Source organism: Typopeltis vanoorti, chromosome 7, assembly GCF_054136105.1.
Source record: "Typopeltis vanoorti isolate ZY-2024b chromosome 7, IOZ_Tvanoo_1.0, whole genome shotgun sequence".
In the NCBI taxonomy this organism is placed as follows: Eukaryota; Metazoa; Arthropoda; class Arachnida; order Uropygi; family Thelyphonidae; genus Typopeltis; species Typopeltis vanoorti.
In genome coordinates, this window is record NC_143555.1 from 122,910,036 (window position 1) to 122,928,093 (window position 18,058).

Below are 18,058 nucleotides of genomic sequence, written 5' to 3' on the forward strand. Positions count from 1 at the left end.
ATATATATATATATCAGATTCAACATGGGATTTGGTCAAAAGAAGGCAGTTGGAAAAACAAAGCTGCACAGGGACTGAAGAATATAAGAGATTACATAGAGAAGTCAGAAGAACCATCAGGCAGGAAAGTAAAGTTTTATACTAATAAATGTGAAGAAATAGAGTTCCAGATGAGGAGGCAGAATTATAAAGGGATGTTTCATTTAGTTCGTAACCTAAAGCACAAGTTTAAGTTCATATTAAATGTCATCAAAGACAGGAATGGAGCACTATTAACAGAAGAACTGGAAATCAAAAACAGATGGAAAGAATACTGTGAGGAACTATACAACAGAATGAATAAAGAAAATTTGGAGGAGTCCTCTCTTAGGCATGAGGTTGAAAGAGCAGTTAAACAGCTTAATAGCAATAAGGTCCCAGATGCAGACGGAATCCCAGTAGAATTAATTAAGGCAAATTAATTCTACTGGGATTCATGAAACACTCTTATTCAGGATAAGAGTGTTTCATGGACTGATTACAAGGACATGGGAGACAGGATCATGGCCTAGAGACTGGAAGAAGTTAGTTTTCATACTGCTACATAAGAAGAGAGATATGAAGGAATGCAAGAACTATAGAAATATTAGCTTAATATCTCATGCAAACAAGATTTTATTGAAGATCATTCTAAATAGGATTGAGGCCAAAGCTGAGGCAGAGATGCCCAAGGAACAAGCAGGTTTTAGGAAAGGCAAAGGTACCAGAGATCAGATCTTGTGCCTTAGAGATCATAGTATAAAGAATTTAGACTCCTATGGTAATGTGTTTCATAGACTATTCTAAAGTGTTTGACTGTGTTCAGCATGTTGTGAAATCATGGGAAATAATGAAAAGAATGGGTTTTCCTCAACAACTATCAGTGGATAATTTAGGTCTTGTCAGAAGGTCAAATTCAAGATGACTGGAGTAGGGTTCTCATAGGATCCATCTATTAAAAGGGAAACAAGAGTATCCATTTAAAAAAATCTATAGAAAGGGAAATCAATGTTATATATAATAGAATGAGAGCAGATAATGGATATTTGACAATATCCATAATCTGTGGGATGGAGAGCCTTTGTTCACAAAGATCACCAAGAATCAAAAACGACTAGATGGCACAAACAACAAATTAGTCCATATCAATTTAAAATTTTCTCTTATTCAAAAAAGTCTAATCTTCAATGTTTAGTGTTGAATAGTACAGCTAATCCTTCCTTCCTTTCCCTGATTCCAAGTGAATCATCTTCCATCCTCTAGGTGAGTAGCCAGCTTTCTCTCTCTGTTATCCACCACAGGTAATGCTTCTCTTTGAGCTTCTCCAGCACTGTAGACTGTCTCATGGATCTGTTCCAATACCCAGCCTCTTTCTCCACATAAATGAGTTCTCATTGTCAATAATCCCATCCAATTTTTGCTAACAGCATGCTCCATTCCTTTTGCAACAAACCCTGCAGTATATAAACATTCCAAATTAATCTCTATACCATTCTTCAATGGTAAGGATAACCTACTCACTTTCAATGTTACCAAAATGCAGTCTTATCGTCTTTCTTTCTTGCAAAAAACACTCTCCTTTACTTCAGTAATGCACAAATCACTATTATACATTTTTATGTGTGTGTATTATGAAATCCCTCTGGACCAACATTTACTTTTAGCCGCCTTTTCTGGCGTAAATGCATTGTATCAAATAGAGGCTTCTTCAATTCCCCTCCCCCCCCTGAAAAACTAGGCATATTTTTTTTTGCTCAATATACTTTTTCACTCATCCAGCAGTGAATGCAGTACAAATTCCAAATATATGCTAATTTTTAGAATTCTACATATTTGGGATGGCACATTAAACAATTCAGTAGTGTATAGAGGAAAGAAATCTTGAGAATAGATTATTCTCCCTCAGTGACTCACTTCAACCATTATTATTATTATCATTATTCATGACACCTCCAAGGAGTCTGAGACTCATCGTGGGAGGACACCTACTGTACAGCTTTCCGTCTCCACTACTACATCGAACCTCTACTACCAATCGCCTACATTAACACCATCTACTGCCCACAACCACCACCACCACAGCTAGTATTTTGTTGTCTATAAATTGCATGTGTTCTGATGGGTCGATCTGTCTGTAGGATGATAAACCTGAGTTTCAGGGAGAAAAAACTCTGCTACCTCTGTATGAGATTGACTAACTCACCTTCAATTGAAAAAGTCCATATAAAAACTCCTCCCATCATGACGAGAATCGAACTTAGGCCTTTTCTAATCGAAGGGTGCAACTGCTGTTGTTCTTCCAATTGCACTACGGAGGCAACAGATATTATCTCACAGATATTTCAATCTTTTCCAAAGGTGCTTTGTGGTGATGCTACTCCACCAAACTGGTCTCAATTTCCTCTGGTAATGAGTAACAGCTGACAGACAGCCTTTTATAGTCTGAATGCAAATTTACCAAACTTGCTTCTCTTCCTCTTTTTATTCTATCTACCCCTGTTCTTTAGAATAGCCTTCTTCATGAAACATTGTCTAACAACCTCCAGCTGTTCAAGAAAAATGTCAATGTTCCTTCTTTTCTGACCCTTGTCTACAGTCCACACACATACACACACACAGCACTAATGTGTTGTAGGGTTTTTCACCTTATGTGAGGTACTGATATTTAAAAAAAACTATATTGCTTAAGAGGATCCCATTTGTGTTTTAGACACTTCTGCAATTTCTCAACTATCAATTCAAATAATTTCCAATAAATGAATGTTATTCTCTGTGTGCAAATAAATCTTAGCATAAACCTTCATATTTCAACTAAGTATTTACCTTCAATAAAAATAGTATAGTTGCAGCTAGCAGTAATCATTAATTCAGGATCAGTAGCATTACAATAATTATTGTATATTCCTGCTTCAAGAATTCCTTCTACAGTGCAGTCTACATCGAGAAGTTTGCCATCTGATGACAGGAAGGTTGGTTTCTTTACTTCACTGATCACGGAAACAATAGTCTGATTCTGACAGTCTTCAGGTTTAGGAAGAGGAGGAATGACTTCTACAAAAATAACTTGAGGTTAATATAGAAGGTCATAATGAGTTTCACATATTTCTCTTAATAAGAATTAAATTAAATATAACAAACATGATTATTATACATAGAAAACATCAGAGACCCAGTTTTTATTAACAGTTTCCTTTGAGTTTCAAAATTCAGAAATGATTTAAAGAGATGGAAATTATGAGTTATTATTAGACAAAGTGAATCATAAAGATATGAAACAAAATTTCCACTCATTTCATAAAGTGACATTATTATTATTATTATTATTATTACCCCAAGACCTCATGGAGTCAAAGACTCATCTGGGAGGTCCTTTTATCACACACACACATCTCATCATACCTTGTCTTAAACACACTCAAACTCCTTACTTGTTGCAGACACCACACTCTCAGGCAAGGCATTCAATCATTCACAACTCGGCACGAAAAAAAAAACCTGCCTCTCACTCCCCTATTCACACCCTCTTTATACAGTTTCCAGGGATGACCTCTGGTTCTCCCCTGATCTCCCACTATTCTCTGGAACTTCTCCACCATTGATCCTATAACAACCCCTTACCAACTTGTAGGTCTCTATTATATCTCCCCTCTTCCTCCTGTCCACCAGACTCTGCAAATCTGTCTTTAGACTCGATGAGTCTAAAGACACCTGGAGTCGCCCGTAATAGTAATAATAGTAATAGTAAATAGACTGGGTTAAGAAAGGTTAGCAAAGCAGGTGTTTGATGTCAAGATGACAGGAAAGAGACCCAGAGGAAGACCAAGGTCAGGTGGATTGATTCAATCAGAAGTGCCTTAGATGCATGAAATGTTAGATGTGAGAATATTGGAGTGCTCACAAGTAACAGATTGATTTGAAGGAAAATTGTTGATAGGAGAGATTAATAAAACTGTAAACTTAATCATGTAGTGCTTTCATAGTAACCTGAACACCTGTTGGAGGTACATATGAGGAAACCGAGTCTCACATTGGGCTACATTCCAAAATGACGGTCTACCTTTCCTCTTTTCCCAGGAACTTTGCTCCGAAAGGTCCTCCTTCCATAATAAATTTAGTTTAATCCTTTATCCAAGTGTAAGCAAACAAAGTTTGTGCCTGAAAATATCTTCAGGAATGAGGTAAGGTAGTGCAATACCAGGCAACTCCAAGCAAAGGTGGACCAAGCTCTCATCACTCCTTGTCTCAGTAGCTCCCATAATGCAAAGCACATCTCCTTGAGGACATGTATACTGCTATGCATTAAGGGAAGGACCATTACCCAGACCGGTTTCAACCTTTATTGAGGTCTCGTCAGTGGGAGGCAGACCGAAGCAATAGGAGATCCTCCTTTCATCATTTCAATCTTTCCTCCTTCCAGTCTTTGGTCAAAACACACCCTTGGAGTCAAATAACAGATTAGTGCACTGGATTGGAAATTGGCTGGATGATAGGTATAGGCATGGTGTATATGGGGGAATCAACATCCTAGAAGAGGAAAGTCAGTTGTGATTTATTCCAAGGATATGTTTTGGGACTGTTGCTGTTTAATTTGTATATTAATGGTATTGGGAAAGCTTTAAATGGTGATATGCAGTTGTCTGCAGATGATGCAAAGTTGGGAAAAACATGAGTATGGCAGATGTGTCTTTACAAGAAGATGTGCATAGACTGCGTGAATGAGCAAGTAAGTGGTATGACCAGTTCAATGTTGCAAAGTGTAAGGTTTTAAAATTTTAGAAGCAAAGACGGAATGTATAATATACAAGTGGTAAGATATCTTATAGAACATGGAGATAAGAGATCTGATGATGATTGTAGATTAGGATCTAAAATGTAAAGAACACATTGCTAAAATTGTGAGGACAACATGATTAATTAAGCCAAAGATTAGACAACACTGACAAGTTGTAGTAAGGAGATTACAGTTCCATCATATAAAGCTACACATGGATTACATTGTGCAGATTAGATCAACTGATTTTTGAAAGGATGAAGAGATACTGGTTTCCAGTTAAGAATAAAAAAAGGTCAGGGGATGACTGACAAAGGTGGTTTGTGGTCAACAGAATGTTGAGAATGAAGAAAGTTTCAGGAATGCACAGTGTAGAGAATAGAAGGAGAAAGACATGACTGAAATATAAGTTGGTAAGGAGTTATTATCAGATTAATACAGAAGAAGTTTTTCATAGATTGGTGGAGAACAAGAGACTATCCGTGACCTGGAAGTTTATTAGAAGATCATTGAGGAGAGGGAGGGAGTAGGTTTTTTTGTATGGAGAGTAGTGATTGGAATGCACTACTTGAGTGTGGTGAGTGGAGAGAGAATGAATGCATTTAAGACATGGAATGATGAGCCATGTGTGTAATGGTAGAGCATTCCATGATCAGTCTTTTGACTCCATGAAGGTCAGATAATTTTGTGTGTCATATGAATTTTAAATTCAGGGAAAAAAAACCTTTACTAGAAAATTTAATTCAAATAATAGTGATTCAGTTAAAAAATTCAATTAATAGCAATGGAATATTAACAGCTATTCAATAACTGAAATTACTCAATTAAACTAAAATTAAACTGATTTCTATGTAGTTCAATTTCATTACAGTTGTTACAGAAGTTCAGCTTCATTGCAAAGTTGGGACGAACCATGAAGAGTAGAGATGTTGTGGTCTTACAAGAAGACTTGAATAAATTGAGTTGGGCACGAGAATGGGGATGCATATCCAATGTTGCAAAATGTAAGATTTTAAACTTTGGGAACAAAGAAGGGACAAATAATTTATGCTTGGTGAGGATAAATTGAAGATGGAGGAAATAAAAGATCTTGGGATGATAGTGGATAAGGATCTGAAATTTAGGGGACACATTGCCAAAAATGTGAAGACAGCACAGAGACTTCTGGGAATGATGCAGAGGACACCAACTTGTAGAAGTAGGGAGATTCTTGTTCCATTTTATAAGGCTTTGATTAGGCCACACATGGACTACTGTGTCCAGATTTGGTCACCTGGTTTTCAGAAGGATGAAGAGATTTGTAAAGGGTCCAGAGGCAACTGACTAAGGTAGTTTCTGGCCTCTGGAATATCGAATATGAGGAAAGATTGAGAAGATGCAATTTACAGAGTTTGGTGGATAGGAGGAAGACAAGGAGATATGATAGAGACCTACAAGTTATTAAGGAGTTGTTATAGGATCAATGTTGGAGGGGTCCTACAGAAAACAGTGGGAAATCAGGGGAGAACCAGAGGTCATCCCTGGAAACTGTATAAAGAGGGAGTGAGTAGGGGAGTGAGAAGCAGGTTTTTTTCATGCAGAGTTGGGAATGATTGGAATGCCTTGCCTGAGAGCGTGGTGTCTGCAGAGAATTTGAGTGTGTTTAAAGCGCGGTATTCATTCAAATTAATTCAAATAATGATGAGCTGTGTGTGTGATATTAGGATCTCCTAGATGAGTCTTTGACTCCATGTGGTCTTGGGTGATAATAATAATAATAATAATAAATACAGGAAAACAAGCCTCTCAAGAAAACAACCGCTCTCAATAAGCTTATCAAGGAATTAAGCATCTCATATTTCTTTCACATATGAAGTGCATCATTTCAATGATCTCAAATGTCATAATTTTCAAATTCTATTTGGACTAGAATACTGTTCAAGGTTACTAAGTAAAGAAGTTATTAGACATATCCACAGACATCATCATCATCATGGGTAGTTCCTGATGCAATAATCCTACCAGCAACCCATTCCACTTCCACCACATGTGCTATGAGAAAAAAAAAATTAGATGATAGCTCATTGCTAAGTTTTCAAAGAAGACTCCTTGTTCTCTTCTCATGAAATGAAAAAATATTTTCAATATCAATACTATAAGAACCTTACTCATTTGTATCCTTTCTTCAGAGAGGAAGGAATATGATACAAACTGTCCTCATAAATACGTACAAGATATTTTTAATAAAACCAGTTGGATTGCATCACTCAGAAGTCCTTCAAGAAGATCAATTTATCAGATCTAAATAAATCCCATAATATCAAAATCTATAAGAAATGTAATGAAATAATTGATTTTTACTTTTACATTTCATAAAAATTCAATAAACACTTACTCTGGCATTCAGGAGGAGATGTTGCATTCCAAGAAAGCTTTTTGAGACACTTAATCCATTTTAGGCGCATCTGACTAGCAGGGATAACAAATCCATCACTGCAGATATATTCACATATGCTAAGTGGGGGGAACGTGCTGTTGAATGGTGTGCACATGACAACGCCATGCTCGATGAGTTGTGGAGGAGGACACGTTGATGCTGAATAAGACAAAAATACTATTACCAAATTAAACAATAATGAGTTATATTTTTAAAAATATATTTTAGCTACTCTGGTTTTATAATCCTATGAATAATTATATTACAGGTATTTTAATAAAGTGCTTTTTGCACAGTGAAATGCAGAATAACCAGTTAGTATTATTACACTGACTAGTTAACAGCATTGTAATGATTTATAGGTTCATTCTTTCTACAACCAGCAGTGATGTGCTGGATACACAAAAGCATAGTTATAAACTCTCATAGAAATTGAAAAATTCCTGCATAAAATTAGCTCCATATGATATGTAACAATTGCATCATTAAGGGATTTGCTACAAAAAAAATCAAATTCACTTCAAAATAAACTGCTTTATTATTATTATTATTACCCAAGACCCAATGGAGTCAAAGACTCATCTAGGATGTCCTTTTATCATACACACATCTCATCATACTGTGCTTTAAACACACTCAAATTCTCTGCAGACACCACACTCTCAGGCAAGGCATTCCAATCATTCACAACTCTGCATTAAAAAAATCTGCTTCTCACTCCCCTACTCACACCCACTTTATACAGTTTCCAGGGATGACCTCTGGTTCACCCCTGATCTCACACTATTTTCTGTAGAACCTCTCCAGCATTGATCCTATAACAACGCCTTAATAACTTGTAGGTCTCTATCATATCCCCCCCCCCTTTCCTCCTGTCCACCACACTCTGCAAGTTGCATCTTCTCAATCTTTCCTCATACTCGACATTCCAGAGGTTAGAAACTACTTTAGTCAGTCGCTCTGGACCCTCTCCAACATCTCTTCATCCTTCTGAAAACTAGGTGACCAAATCTGGGCACAATAGTCCATGTGTGACCTAATCAAAGCTTTATACAATGAAACAAGAATCTCCCTACTTCTACAAGTCAGTGTCCTCCACATCATTCCCAGAAGCCTTTGTGTGGTCTTCACAATTTTGGCTATGTCCCCTAAATTTCAGATCCTTATCCACTATCACCCCCAGATTTCTTATTTCCTCTACCTCCGACAATATATCCTCACCAAGCATAAATTCTGCATCCCATTTTTTTTTCCAAATTTTAAAACCTTACATTTTGCAACATTGAACGCACATCCCCATTCCTGTGCCCAATCACTCAATTTATTCATGTCTTCTTGTAAGGCCACAACATCTTCTCTACTCTTCATGGTTTGTCCCAACTTTGCATCATCAGAAAACAACTGAATATCTCCATCCAAATCTTCATCAATATCATTAATATACAAGTTAAACAGCAATAGCCCTAAAATAGACCCCTGAGGCACACCACTAGTAAATTTCCTTTTGCTGTATATCACTCCCTCATACACAACTTATTGATACCTATCAGATAGCCAGTCTCCAACCCAATGCAGCAATCTAATATCCAACCCCATCCACTCTAGTTTGACTATCAACTTATCATGCTGTAATCTATCAAAAACTTTTGTGAAATCTAAGTATATTACTGTGTATTCTTCTCCTCTGTCCATGGAAGCAGTCACCTTATTGTACAATAATAAATAAGTAGATTACTAAAACATGACCTCCCTTTAGTAAATCCATGCTGTCCATCAAAGATAATACCATTATTGTCAACCCAATTCTGAATCCTAGTTCTCACAAGCTTCTCCAACAACTTAACTACAACACCTGACACACGATAGGCCTATAGTTTGATGCTTGAGTTTGTTAAATCTGGAATGAAAGGTTCAATTTATCATTAAGCATTTTATTCGGGATTTAACTAAGACACAAAAATTTCCAAAGGGAGGTGCTTGTATATAGGTGTAAATGGAATTGTAAATAATATAATATTACTTTCTGAATAAATCTTTCTGTGTGTTATATTGTAAACTGTCCTGTAAGTAACAGACAAGAATCAAAATTTTGTAAAGGTTACATTAGAACAAAAAAGTTAGAGCAAAGTTCGCGTTGGTGTAATCGGCTTATAGACATATCCCCAGGCAGTCTCAATGTGAAGTCCGAGGAGCGTGCGAGATGCCCATATGGGAGACATAACAGAGAAAAGATGGCATGGAGTGCAAAAGGCTTAGGTACCGCCAGCAAGTGGTGACGTAGCAGGGAGAGCAGCCATGGAATGATATAAAACAAGTGGCAGTGCGAATTCTAGGCTTCCTTTTTGTTTTTTTACTCCTCTTGGCGTTCAGGTTCCGGTAGAAGTCGTTCGAGTGGGTGGGAAGAATGATGGTCAACAACGGCCACGCGGTTAGGTAGCGGTCCGGTCAGTGCATAACATCGGTGCAGCCAGACAAGCAGCGAAGACCGAAGCTTCGAGTCGAACCACGTGTACCTATCCATAAGAGGAGATTCGTACACATCAGCACACGAGTGATTTGTGAACATAATCACTGGGTGGTCAAGATGTAGGACAACAGGTCGCAGAACGTGGAAACTACCGAAGAAAGTCAGCAGAAATTGATTGAGAGGAAACTCCTGCGTATTCAATGGTCAGTAATGTAAACTTTTTATGTCCTTTGTAAAGTGAACTGAGCTAGAGAAAGAGAGCAATCGCGCTGATATAATAAGTGAATGGACTTGTTAGTAAATGACAGGACTTGAGTACTTTATCCTCCAGCAAAATTGTTGTAGCTCTGGATGTGGTTTTGTAACTGATATTGTCTTTAAGTCATTGCGGTATGTCAGTTTATTAATTAGGGAATGAATAAGGCATTCGTTGTATAACTGTAATAAGTGAACAAGGACAGGATAGCTTGATTTGCCAATGTTCTTTTTAATGTTAAGTACTAATTGTATTTAGATCTTGTCTGATAGATTAGTGTTATTACCTGCAGGAACTTCTTATTTAGTTTAGTGTGATTTTGAATATTCTGTATAGTACCTTAGTACATGAATAAACATCCATGTTTTATTCATGTACTAAGGCAATTCTTTATCAAAAAGAATTGTCTGATCTCTCAAACGAATGCACCATTTGCTAAAATTAGAACCTGTGTAAACTGAAGCGAGGGGAACTGGTTACGATTGCATTTGAAGAAGGTATTTAAAGGGTTTGTTAATTACTAGATTCTGAAATCGTGTGACAGTCTGTGTGTTAACTCTCTGAGACTTTTCTTTTATAGGAATTAAGATGGCGCAGCTTAACAAATAAATTTTTCTTAATTCCGAAGAGGATTTAAATCCAGAATTGCAATTAGGGAAAGTTGGCTCCGGTCTGGGGCAATTTCTTTGTTTGCGGAACTTGCACACGAATTCGATTGAAAGAGGCCACAGAAGGGTTAGGTTTTAGTCAAGGTAGACTGCAGTAGCAAGAAGGGATTGAATAACAATAGGGCATATACAGGGTGTTCGGGATAAATTTGACATATTTATAATTAATTATATTTTTCCGTAAGTTACATGTATTAACACACACTTCTCTTCATTTAAAAGTTTGGACCCTTCTTCATTCATATACAAGATGTCAGAAAGGATGGATAGCTGGAACCCACCTGAATCATGGAAGAGAATAACTTGTATCATGATGATTCGTGCCCGCCATCAAAATAAGGATATTACGACTGCTGCCCAATGCTCCCTGAATACAGTAAAAACAATCAGGCATGAACTAGAGACTTGCAATGGTGACTACGAGGATGTAGCAAGAAGAAAGATCCCTAGCAGACGATCTGATTGCGTTCGTACAGCAGAATTCCTCGCAAATCTGCAGGAACAGGTGTTGAAGAACCCTGGCATTGGAATTCGGGCTTTGTTCGTGGAGTTGCTAACTGTAGTCAAGCCCTGGATAACAAGGGTAGCCAATGGTAGGCCGTATGTATGGCAGCAGGATTCGGCCCCTTGCCACACCTCTGGGAAAAGTCAAAAATGGTTGTCTGAAAATTTCTACGACTTCACCAGTCCAAATGTTTGGCCTCCAAACTCCCCAGACCTTAACCCCATGGATTATTTTGTATGGGGCGCAGTTGAAAAAGACACCAATCGCACTTCCAGTAATACAAAAGCCCAGTTAATGGATAAAATTAAAACAGTTTTTGCGGCCCTTCCCAGGGAGACTGTAGCATCAGCTTGTTCGAGGTTCCGAAGCAGAATTGAAGCTGTGATCGATGCTAATGGTGGTTATTTTGAGTAAATCTTGTTGATAGTATTGTAATTAACTCTGCCTGTAATGTTTTTTTGTCAATTCATTAAATTTAATAGATACAAAGAAGATTTTCTTTTTCCTTACGAAACTGTCAAATTTATCCCGAACACCCTGTATATATATATGTACAATCAAGAAGGTAAAATATCTATTTAAGACCTATAAATACAAGAAGTAGAAAACATAACAAGTTCTATCACCTCCTTTATGAAGTGGCACAATCTTGCCCTCCTTAGGAACTTGACCAAGTGCAAGACTCGTATTAAAAAAATATGTCAAGGCAGGTGTCAACTCCCTGGCACATCCTTCAGAATATGCGGTGATATATTATCAAGTCCCACAGCTTTATTTACATCTAGTTTACTCAACTCCCCAAACACCTCTTGCTCACTTACAGTCAGTCTCTCCTTCCCATCATCAACTGCTCTCAATCTCTCCACGAAGTCACATTCACAAGATTGAAAGATCTTTATGAACCTCATTAAGTATCTCCACCACACATTCTGCAAAAGCTGTCTTTATACCATTTTCTCCAATCAATATCATCCTTCCATAATCATTCTTTCTTTTGCTGGCTACATATCGAAAGAACTCCTTAGGATTCTTTTAGGCCTCATTAACTAACTGCTGTTCATACCTCTCTTTAGCTACCCTCACCAACCAAGTCACCTGCCTTGCCTGGTCTTTGTAGTCCTCATGGAATTGGTTATTTCCACTTCTCTTATGCTGCCTCCACAATGCCCTTTTTCTCTGAATTGCATGCTTAATCTCTTTATTCATCCATCTCACACCTACCTTATTTAACCTTCTCACCCTTTGAATACATTTAGACATTGCATCTACTAGATATCTTTTGAAAATTCCCCAAGCTGCATTGATCTCTTTTTCACCTAACTCCTCATTCCATGCTACATCGGCAAGCTGTCTCCTGAGCTCTTCATAATCACCCCCCCCTTGTAGTTCCACAAAAAACTTTTTTCTTACAGAGGTCCTCACACTGCTGGCAACCACCCAGGTAATACCTCATGGTCACTCTCACCAATTGGTGGGTGATTTGACACTTCATTTATAATGACATCCACTGATGACCAAATCCAAGCCCCTCAATCCTTGCATGCCGTCTGTTACATACTGTCATTTTTGTTTATTTCCAGTTGCTATCTCATCATTCCAGTCTATATTGCCATAATTAAATCACCCATAATTATCTCTCTTTTCTTACTTGCTTGGCTAATTTGATTATTCATTTCATAGTCACTACCATCCACATTTCCTGGTCTATAACAACATCCAACCAAGTATTTCATTCCATTCATCTCTATCTCACACAATACTGCCTCCAAACCACTGGCACTATTTCCCTCTTGCATTTCTACTTGGTATATTAATGGACATAACGCTTTCTCTATCATCAATAACACTCCTCCTCCCTTTTTACCCCTTCTATCCTCACGAAACACATCATACCCTTCCATCTCTATTCCTGTCAGGATGTCATCCTCTTCCAACCATGTCTCACTTATTCCAACAATTTTTGGGTGAACAGACTCAATTAGTGCAACCATTTCATCTGCCTTGTTTCTTACACTTCTAGCATTTGTATATAAACACAACAGCTATTCCTGGATCTACAACTATTTCCACTGATACCACTCATTCGATGTGATCTCTCCATGCTCGACTGGGACCATTTCCCTTTCTGCTTATTCATTTTAGAACCCTCTTCAATTCCAACTGTTTCCTCTTGATTCCAGGTCATCCCATTCATTTCCTGGTAGGTATTCTCAAGGGAAGTATATACGATGATTAGAAACATCAAAAAGAAATGGAGCCTGAAGTAAAAATCATAAAAGATGAAAAGGGTGAAATCTTGATGAACACATAAAAAAACAGGAGAGAGAGAGAGAGAAAGAGATGGACAAGATACTGCTGAAATTGATATAAGACACATGAAGATGTTAAGGTCCAAAAGAGATTAAATGATAAACTGAGGGAAATACCACCACCACCAAGCACAGATGGAGAAACATACCAAGGAATGAGGTTTTAAAGGCAGTAAAAGCATCTGAAAACATAAAAGCCTCAGGAATGATGAGATCACTAGGGAGCTAAATTGATTGTGTGCCATTGAATGGGAACAAGGGAAAGCGCCAAAAAAAATTAGCTACATCAATTCTAATATCCCTTCACAAAAGAGAAAAATGGACTACAAAAACTATAGAACAAGTACTCTAATGGAAAAAGTACTTATGATGATATTAACAGAATGAATAAGTAAAGTAATGAAAGAAAATCTGGAAGATGAGGAAGCAAGATTCAGAAGAGAGAAATATTGTGCACCATATATTAATGGTAAGATTAATTGCTGAGAAAGCTCCATTTAAAAATAAAAATATTTAGGCCTATTTGTTAACTTCCAGAAAACATTCAACAGTATGTAACAGAGGGCATGAGTATGGAGTGGACAGGAACCTGATATGTTTATTGCAGAATATCAATAACAAGTACATAGACTGCTATAAGAAACTGAGGAGGAACTGGATGATGTTTTCTGACCACAAGAAGCACATGACAATGAGACCCAATATCCCTGAGCATCTTTGTCATGCTTTTGGAAAGAATGGTGGATTTCATAAAGGAGAATATAAAGGAAATTTCAATTCAAGGTACAAAAATAATTTATGATTTGCAGATGACAGCCATTATTGCTGAAAATGAAGAAAAACTAGAAAAAACTCCATAATAAAGCTTAACAATATAACTAATACCAAGAAGGGGGGGGGGAATTATTAAAATCATTAATATTTTGCTAGTTTTCTATCCAGCATGTTTAGAGCACAACAATAGGCACATACACGCATACAGCACTAAACCAAGTAATTGTAGAAACAATTTACATTGTAACTGACACCTAATATTTTTATGCGACATTCTCTATGGGTCAGATAACTACAACGTTAATTCAGAGAAGTCTGGCTATTAGTGCATTTACAGACCTATAAGATGCACCCCCTTTTTTGTACAAATTTTTTGGAAAAAAAACTTCATCCAAGTTCTTATTGTTTTCTCAGTTGGGGGTGGCCCAAAATGCCTCTCTGCAGCCCTGTTTCCATGTTCTGTAGCATACGCAATCACACGAAGCTTGTATGCAATTTATTGAAGCAATGCTTACATTTTTCAGCCATAATTTGCCAAGAAATTTAGAGAAAATTTAACGGCAGAAATTTATCACCGTTCCCAACAACTGCGACAACAATTGGAAAGTTTAAATGAACAGGAACACAGCTGTGATCGTTGATGACTGTGCATGCACATCCACTGAACTCTACATAACTGGAATGCTCTCACACCGCAAGGAAGCAAGAAAGAAATCGCGTAACTCGAAACAGAGAAAATTTCCAGAAATGAGAGTAATAAAAACTGAGTATCAACATATAAGATGCACCCTGTTTTTCAGACCTATTTTCAAAGGAAAAAAGTGCGTCTTATACGCCGGCAAATATGGTAGGTCTTAAAATGATAGTCTCTCAGATCTTTGATAAATTAATGCAACCATACTTGTTGAGGTTGGGAGACTGCTTCACAGCTGATGCCTGATGCTGATCCTAAGAATTAGCCTCTGGCTTCTATGTAATAAAGATGTTTTTCTCCATCTGATCCTATGTCAAGGAGTATCCAGAGCATGGTCTGTCAGTCTTGACTTGTCATATAGAGGATCTCAGATGCAATTTTTATGTTCTTCAAGGTGTTAACTGATCAACCAGTCTGTCCAAAGTAGACTAACTTTCAGGCACTTGGAACTTTATACACTCGTTGATGTTCAAGTGTATGTAGTCAATCTTTAGAAGAATGTATAAAAGAAGCTGGCTGAATGAAAGGTTTGAAAGTGGTATGAAGATCATATTAGCAAAGAACTTTGGCTATTTTTTCTGATGTACCCTTAACATATGGAAAGGGAATGGTTTTGTTTAGAATCAGCATCAGCTATGAAGCACTCTCCCAACTTCAACAAGTATGGTTGCATTAATTTACTGAATATCTAGGAGACTATCATTTTAAAACTTAATAGTTTGACTTCTCTGAATTAACTTATCTGACTCATAGAGGATGCCACATAAGGACATTAGGTGTAAGTTACAATTTAAATTGTTTCTACAATTACTTAGTTTAGTACTGTGTGCTATCACAATTATCACTGTGCCCTGAAGATGCTGGGTAGAAAACCAGCGAAATATTAGTGAGTTTAATAAATGTATTTTTTCCTCTTGGTTTTAGTTATACAATTAAGCTTTATTATGGATAATGAACAACACCTAATCCTTTCTTTACGTACAGAAAGAACAGTGCTAATATCATTATTATTATCCTCATATCTCCATAGAGTCAAACCTCTTCAACATTAATTTGATAAGAACTCTTAACAAATTATACACACTTATCATCCCCCACTCCTATCTACTAGACTCTGTAAGTTGCATCTTCTCAACCTTTCTTCGTACTCAACATTCCAAAGACCAGAAAGCACCTTAGTCAATCTCCTCTGTACCCTTTCCAATAACTCTTCATCTTTTCAAAAACCAGGTGACCAGATCTGTGCACAGTAGTCCATATGTAGCTTAATTAACCTTATACAATGGAACCAGAATCTTCTTACTTCTGCAAGTCAGTGTCCTCAGAATTTGTTGTACTGTCCTCAATTTTTGTAATGTATCCTCTAGATTTAGGTTCCTATCCACCACATGCAAATCTCATTTCTTCCACCTCCTCCAATATATATATCCCCATCCCACTTTCTTTTCCAAATTTTAAAGCCTTACACTTTGCAACATTGAACTGGCAACCCTACTCCTGTGCCATTAACTCAGTATATTGAAGTCCTCTGGTAAAGCCACAAGATCTGTTCTACTTCTAATAGTTATTCACAACTTTGCATCATCTGTACACAACTGAATATCTCCATTCAAACCTCCACTATCATTAACATACAGATTCTGAAGCAAAACAGAACCTTGGAGGCACACCACTAGCAACTTCCTCTTCTGGAATATTGCTCCCCCTCATACACAACTTACTGATATCAGATAGCCAATCTCCAATCTAATGCACTGATCTAATATCCAACCTCATCCATTCTACTTTTACTATTAACTTATTGGCAATTTATCATAAGCATTTGTAAAAATCAAAGTATATTACCACGTATCCAATTTACTTATCACTTTATTGTAATAAGCAAGAAGATTACTAACACATGGCCTTCCTTTAGCAAATTTATACTGTCCATAGAGAATACTATTATTGTCAACCCAGTTCTGGATCTTGATTCTCACTAATCTTTCTAACACTTTGACCACAACACCTGACGCACAGATTGGCTTATAATTTGAAGCTTAAATTTCGTCACCTGCCTTATGAAGCAGTACGGTCTTGCCTTCAGTGGTGCAGCTAGAGCTGTTGCCACCCGGGGCGGTGCCTGAGTTTGCCACCCCTCTCAATACACACCAAAAATGTTATAAAAAGTCAAAATGACGTATAGGGAAATAATTAAAACACTATGTTTATTTTTGAAGTAAAACTTTAATTTTAACATTCTAAAATGTTATTTTTCTTGTTTTTCTGTTAGCAAATCATCGATGACATTGGCAAAGTCTATTTCACAGCAATGTAGGTAATTCTTAATCAAATTTTATTTAGAAAAATTCCTCTCACAACTAGCAACACCCACAGCAGTTGTGAGGAAAATTCGCAGTAGTATTACAATATTTGGAACTGAATTCTCGAGACTGTATTTTAGAATAAACTGCAAAAGTTCAAAAAGGTTGAAAGTGCCGGCCGGGATGGATCACCCCCTCCGCACCCCCCACCTAGCTATGCCACTGCTTGCCCTCCTTCGACCTCTTTGGAACTTTACATATTGTAAGACTCATATTAAACAAGTATGCCATTTCAGATGTAACTCCCTGGCACATTCTCTCAAAACGTGGTGATATATTTATCAAGTCCCACAGCCTTATTAACATCATGTTTACTTAATTCCCCATCACCTCTAGTTCACTTGGTAAGTTTCTCCTCTTCCTTCCCTCCACTGCTCAGAAACTTTGCATAATGTCACATTCACAAGGATGAAACATCTTTATCCAGTTGCTCATTTAATATCTCAATTACCTACATTTGCATATGAGCTCTTACCAGTTTTTTTAATTTTAAACACATGAGATGACATTTGCCAATGTCATCTCATGTGTTTAAAAAACACATTTTAACCACTCATGTGGTTAAAAAACAGCACTGTAGATTGATACGTTCATTCTACTACCACCTTTATGCAATAGCAATATTTTACCCTCCTTAGGAACTTGCTCCATTGCAAGACTCATTAAACAGATAGGTCAATAGCATGGGCAGTTCTTTAGTACACTCCCTTAAAACACACGACAAAATCCCATCTAGTCCAACTGCCTTATATACTCTTCATTCAACTTCTGATTCTCCAGCTCTCCCTGTAAGAATAAAACTTGCTTTATCAGGAAG

General features: G+C 37.2%; 1 protein-coding gene across 4 annotated transcripts in view; it reads right to left on the minus strand.

Annotated features, from left to right (window-relative positions):
• The window catches only part of LOC150105013 (sushi, von Willebrand factor type A, EGF and pentraxin domain-containing protein 1-like), a 344,216-nt gene that overhangs the window by 55,487 nt on the left and 270,671 nt on the right, over positions 1–18,058 (minus strand). For all 4 annotated transcript variants that reach the window (XM_090396105.1, XM_090396104.1, XM_090396106.1 and 1 more), the window contains 2 exons: positions 7,164–7,364; positions 2,842–3,069 (listed from right to left, as the gene is read on the minus strand). In XM_090396105.1, coding sequence (XP_090252231.1) covers positions 2,842–3,069; positions 7,164–7,364 — 429 coding nt within the window. The remainder of the gene's footprint in view (positions 1–2,841; positions 3,070–7,163; positions 7,365–18,058) is intronic.